Raw genomic sequence first — 6,100 nt, forward strand, 5'->3', positions numbered from 1 at the left:
ACAATTTTTATTATTGCACCCAAATAATTCCTTTAAAAAGTATAATTGAGCTATATTCCAGAAAGTGAAATTTCTCTTTTGCTTTATTTGAGTCTTGTGTGTGCCCATAGTTGTTTTGTTTTTGTTTTGTTTTGTTCTTTGGCATGGAGAAGACAGCTTAGCATCTAAGCCTGTTTGTCCCCACTGGTGTCAGCAGAAGGGCGCCACCTGGTGGAATGAGGACAAATTAAAAACCTTGCCTTGCAGACTATTCACAAAAGTAGAAATCTCCTCACTACTAGAGACGAGTGATAGAAGCTTTATTTAGACTTCCTAACGTATTAATGATTACTTATACAATTTGTCTCATGGTATCCATTATTTGAGGACATATCTAGTTAACTAACGTTTCAAGAGGCCACATTTACACATGTGGCTGATGTTTTAAAGAGATCTACAGCCATTAAACTTTCAAGGTAATCTGTGCACACAGGTACAAAGCAAAGTTTGAGATATTTTTCCTACTTCATATTCAAAAGAACCGCACCCTGCCAATTCACCATTTCTAAAGAAGAAATAGATTAAGTGCCTTAACTTTTTAAAGGGGGACATTATATATATAAGGGGGACATATATCATCTCTGAAGTGGAAGTTGCAACAGAATGGACCTCAAAATGCTGCTTTGAGGGTCTGATAGAAAATCCACATTGTTAAATGTCTCCTGCTCAACTCAAGAACCTCAGAGAACTTATAGCAGCTGCTTCAGACGTGGATGTTCTCACATAAGCATGATTTATAATTGGCCACTCAAATTCTTTCGCTCTGTCTATAAAAAGTGAGGAGCTGATCACTTTAAGTGGAAGTGATTGTACCTGCCATGTTGAAGTTTTTATTTTTGAACATTTTATAACTATAGAGTACTATGAAAACAAAAGCAACTGCTGGAAACATTGTAATCAATCTTTTTTTTTTTTTTTTAAATGAATCAATGGTTATCTGAAAAGGATGACTAAAATGTTAAATATATTAGCAATGATTCCAAGTATTAAAAATATGTTCAGCACATGCTGCTTTCTTCAGAGAGGCTACCTCTGATGAGGATTTCTGTGACAGCAAGTGACAAGAGGAAGCAGAGAGGGCAAGCCCTTTATAGGCTGACAGCAACTAGATTCCATGGCCCCAACACAGCCATTCTTAAGAAAGACTGTTCTTGCGAGGACTAAATGTATATAGGTGTCAGATGCCACAGAACAGGGCATCTCTGAAGCTCATGGCCATCTCTACCACAGAAAGTGAAAGACCTTTTGGACAACATTCAAAAACCTAAATCATTCAAAATCAATATACAGTGAGGGAGTGGATGGAATGTGCCTCCTGTTTAACCACTGAGTAGAATCTCATAAAAGTCCAATTTAAGTGAAATTTATGAATTTTTATTTTGAAGTATATAGCAGCCAGCACAATTAATTCAGCATAGCTAGTGTTGTATGGAAGTTCCCTGATAATTGAAATTCAAGGCATAGTGACTGAAGCTGTTCAATGTTTTGTGGGCTTCACTCTAACTTAAGTATTCACAGCAATTGCCCACATTATATGGCCATCATTTCATATATTAATCTCTGGACAAAGGGAATGCTAGCTACAGGGATTCCCCAGGAGTCTGTGAAAGCCTCCCAGGAGGCTACTGCAATAGTTACATCCATCTGACTTTGCATTTACAAAATCAGCCTCTTCTAATGCATGCATAGATTGCATGCCATTGACACTTAGGAATCATGTGCAACCACAGAATGTCTTAAAAGCACCCACTTAGAACTAGAGTTCTGCAGATGACCACTTTCTGAGTATCTGGAATAGCCACTAAAAATATGCATACTAAGAAATAAATGGACTCAAGTTTGAAGCTCTCTTACCACGTGAATTTTAAGTGTCAGAGTAATCCGATTTACCATGCACACATACAATGTGCTTCTGTATATCTGCCTTGCCTTTTGCAACCCACCCCCACCCCTTACAGAAGCTGTCTGCAGCACCTCAAGTTACCAGCTGGTGTCACAGGTTAGTGAGCAAAAATTTCACGGGGAGACTCTCTTCTGACTAATCATTCTTACGGTGGTATCATTCCAGGAGCAGACCAGAATCCAAGGCTTGGTGATGAAATGTGAGGGTTTCTGCCTGAGAGGTGACTGTCACATCCATGCTCCTCTCCTGAAATATTATTATTATTTTTAAGTCTAAGTAACAACCGGTCTCTACATGGTGATGGGTGCTGATGGGGGAGGGGGACAGAGGAGAGGTGTGAGAGGGGACCATTATGGAACAATGCTTTAATCTTTGCATTCTTATAAGGGCAAAGAGACTGGACAGTTGAAGGCAAAAAAAAAAAAAAGCTTCATGAAATCTGCAACATGGTCTAGGTAAATAGAGAGAGAGAGGAGAGAGGCAAGCCACCACCTGTGTGAAATACGTGCAGGAAATGGGAAGGGGAGAGAATGGAAGGAAAGAGACCACAGGCCGGGAGAGATGACCAAGACTGGAATATTAATAACAGCATCCCTGACATCCCTTCCTGTACCTCAGCATTGTCTGGGCAATTTGGACAGCTCCTCTAAGGCAGATTCGGTGTTTAGAATATCAAGAGCTGAGTAAGGCTGGGGTCTAGCTGTCTTGCACTCACTGTTCCTTGCCCGGTCACCCCACTTTTAACCATGAGCTGAGAGTGTCTCTGCCTGGAACATGGCTAGCAGCCTTTCACTGACTGACAGTGCTCTCTTGGGGCAGAGAGCTCTGGTCGCTCCACCTCCAGAATCTCTGTGTGGGGATCCTCTAGCTTTATAGCATACCGCCGACCAAGTACCGGCTCTTGCAGTCCAGTTGTAATTGATGTAAACGTGACCATGTCTCCAGCAGGCTCTTCACAGCCTCCCTTCTCCTCGATGGAGCATCGCCACACTCCTGACCCCTCCAACTTTAGGAAAAAAGCGTGATCCAACTCTTAAGTCTCCCTCAAACCAGACACAGAGGAGACAGACATTTCTCCATAGCATCAGGGTACAGACTCTCTAAAGATCCAAACAACAATAACCAAAAAAGGGTGGCAGGTACTGAAGGACGCAAAAGGGACAGAAATAAAAAACCAGCCAACACAGGGCCCCTTAGTTCTGCAGATGTGTCACATCCAGACCCACCAAACCACAAAACCCAGTGTCTTTCTTGCCCACCTCAATGATAAATGCCTTTCTATTGCCTCATGCTCGGCTCCACTGGGCAGACTAGAGAAGCCGAGTCCGTCTCTTCTCCCACCTAGTTTTTCCATCTCGGCTTCCTCAAAAGAAAATAGAAGGGAAACTCTGATGCCTTAAAGGTCGTTTGCCTACTTCAGTATCTCTGGCCAGCGCGCGTCCGAGCCACAGTGAGACAGGGCTGGACCTGTGCAAGAAGACAGTCTCCGGGATCGCGCTAGATCCATCCAAAAAAGCGTTCATGAGAAGTCAAGACTCCCCACAGCTGTAACCAAATAAACTCTCCCTCCCACGGCGGCCTCTCCGGTGGGGCTCCCTGGGGGCATCTCCAGCATTTACCTCTCTGCCCCCTTCCCCATGGCTCTCCACCTTGCGCATCCCGTCGCCCGGCCCCAGAGCGCACTAAGTTCCTGCTGGGTCCATGGATGAGGCGATCAGAGCCTGAGAGTGGATCGTTGGGGGGCGGGGGGGGGAGGATGGGGAGAGGCAAACGTGGGAGCGATCCCGAGGGACAAGGAGGGATAGCTAAGTGGAGTCACCCCTCCCGGGAGGGATAGTCCCTAGAAGCCAACTCTCACCTGGTCGGCCGGCTGCGCCTGGCTTGCCCTGGCCCCAGGGGTGGGTTGCTGCTCCTGCTTCATGGCTGTCATCCCCTGGCCGCCCGCGTCGGAGCTCACACTTCCTCGCGGGCACTTCACACTCGGGGACCGTCACTTGGCAAGCGATCGCATGTCACAGACGCCCCGTCGCTCTCGGAATTGGCGGAAGAGGAGAGCGGTGGCAGCGATGGGGTGGGGGGAGGGGAGCGCCAGGGAGGGGACGGAGAGCGGCAGCAGAGGCAAGCAGACTCCCCCTTTTGCAGGATCCCTTTTCGGCTACCGCAGATCCTCGGACTCCCCAATGTCCCCGCCCCCCCACCACCACCCGAAAAGGCAGACACCAGACGCGACCAAGTGGCAAGTTAGTGGAGCGGCGGGCGGCTGGCTGCCAGCACCTGATCGCGCCGGAGCGGTGGCTTGCAACGCCGGAGGAGCCAGGCTTTCATTCTACCGCAGTCCGCCACCCGTGCACCCGCACCGCCGCCGGCCCTCGGGGGCTCCCTGCGCGGTGCTCAGCGCGCCAGGTGCAGAAGCAGCAGCAGCAGTAGCAGCAGCAGCAGCAGCAGCCAGGCTCTGCACTCTAGCATCTCCCGAGCAACCGTAAAGCGCGCGGGAGAGACAGCCCCGCACGCGCTCCCTACTCCTGTAGCCCAGGCCGCCGGGCTCTGCTGGCTCCCCCCCACCACCCCGGCCCTCCGCCCCCCTTACCCCCCACCCCGCGGGCTCCGGATAAAACCCGGAGAAGCGGAGTGTGAGCCTGTGCAAAAACCCTCGGTGGCTCCAGAGCGGCCACTAGGCATGCTCCAGCACTTTGAGAAAGCATGGGTAGCGGGAGATCCCCGCCTGGAGCCCCACTGGGCGTGTGCAACACCTGTCTGCACTGGAGACGTTTGTCCTGCATGGTGACCCACGGCTGTGCGCCCGATGACTTAAGGCAATAGAAAAGCTTTAACCTCCAGCCTGGATCCCCAGATGGCTGCCTGGGTAACGCAATGGAATCCCCAAAGGTTTGTGAAAAAATGACATTAACCACATATGATTCTTCTTTCCACATCTTACCCCCCCCCAATTCATTAAAAAAAAAAAAAACCCTTCTCATTTTAAGTCATTGCTAACCACAGCAGCCATTCCCATTCCAAAAACGTTTCTCTGAGCCTGCCTTGGGCCAAACACAACATAAGGAAAGGGGGGTGGTACCAAGGGAGAGATTAAGGCGCCAATCCTCTCCATTCACCCTCCGCCTGTGCGCAGAGCAGAGTTTAAGCTACAGCGTGTGGAGACTGGGACCTGGAGCATCGTGACAAATCAGAGAGTCAGCCTAGTTTGGAAGTGGAGCACTTTGGGCTATAATTATCAAAGGTCACTAATTTCACCCACGTGCACCTGCAGGTGGCTCTGTCCGAGGTGCGCAGAGGAATATGCTTTTGGAAAATGGAACACAAGCAGTGTCCTAGTCCTGGCTTTCTGGATCCACTGAGGATTGCTAGTCAGTAAAAAGGCAAGAGAGAGGCAAATACTCAGGTGTTGCTTCCCCTTCCATCAAGGGAGTTCTGGGTATTGAACTCTGGTGGTCATGATTTCCAGCAGGTGGCATATTGATTAATTCAGTAGTTGGGGCAGAGGGGTAAACCGGTCCTACAGAAGACAGCAGAAACCCTGAGGGTGGTGGTAGGGTAGCTATGAGTGGGTGTGTTTAACTAGGGGCTGCCTCCCTTCCTTTCCCAGTTTTTCTGGCCATCAAGTCCCCACTTGTCTGCTGTCTGTCTTGTTAATTGTGATACTACAAAAATTATGTTTACTGCAAGCAGTCATAACAAATTCGGGTGAAGAGAAACCTTTACTTTTCCAACATCTGTGATCCCGGGGTTTCTTTCAAATGTTCTATTTCTTTGTTTCGCCAGAGATAACTTTTTGATGGGAATAATTTTACTTGTTGCAAAAGTATAAAGCATATATAAAAAAGAAACACAAGTGAAATATAACTAGCCCATAAATCCGACAGCACAAATATTTCCCCCCATCCTATATCATTTGAGTGGCTGGGAAAAGAGCATGCATTGTCCAGAAAATGCTTCCATATATACATTTCCTTCTTCTCTTCATTGCTTGTGTGCGTGAGTTTTCTCAAGCATCTCCATTTTGGACAATTTGCTCAACATGAGGGAACTTACTTTATGGCAGATTTCTTTCACTTGGGCCAAGCACACGGCAAAAATAGCAGCTTCCACTTAGGATAACTTATTGGATTGAAGTTTGTGGCTGGACTTGCATCCATTTTT

At 47.8% G+C, this 6,100-nt stretch overlaps 1 protein-coding gene across 1 annotated transcript in view; it reads right to left on the reverse strand.

Annotated features, from left to right (window-relative positions):
* Dpp10 (dipeptidyl peptidase like 10) overlaps nt 1–4,080 on the reverse strand; it is a 604,540-nt gene extending 600,460 nt beyond the window's left edge. Inside the window, exon 1 of the mRNA XM_051203984.1 lies at nt 3,801–4,080. Within this exon, the coding sequence (XP_051059941.1) occupies nt 3,801–3,872 (72 nt within the window). The 5' untranslated portion in view covers nt 3,873–4,080. The remainder of the gene's footprint in view (nt 1–3,800) is intronic.
* Nucleotides 4,081–6,100: the final 2,020 nt, after the last annotated feature.

This window comes from Phodopus roborovskii, unplaced genomic scaffold (assembly GCF_943737965.1).
Source record: "Phodopus roborovskii unplaced genomic scaffold, PHOROB, whole genome shotgun sequence".
Taxonomy (NCBI): domain Eukaryota; kingdom Metazoa; phylum Chordata; class Mammalia; order Rodentia; family Cricetidae; genus Phodopus; species Phodopus roborovskii.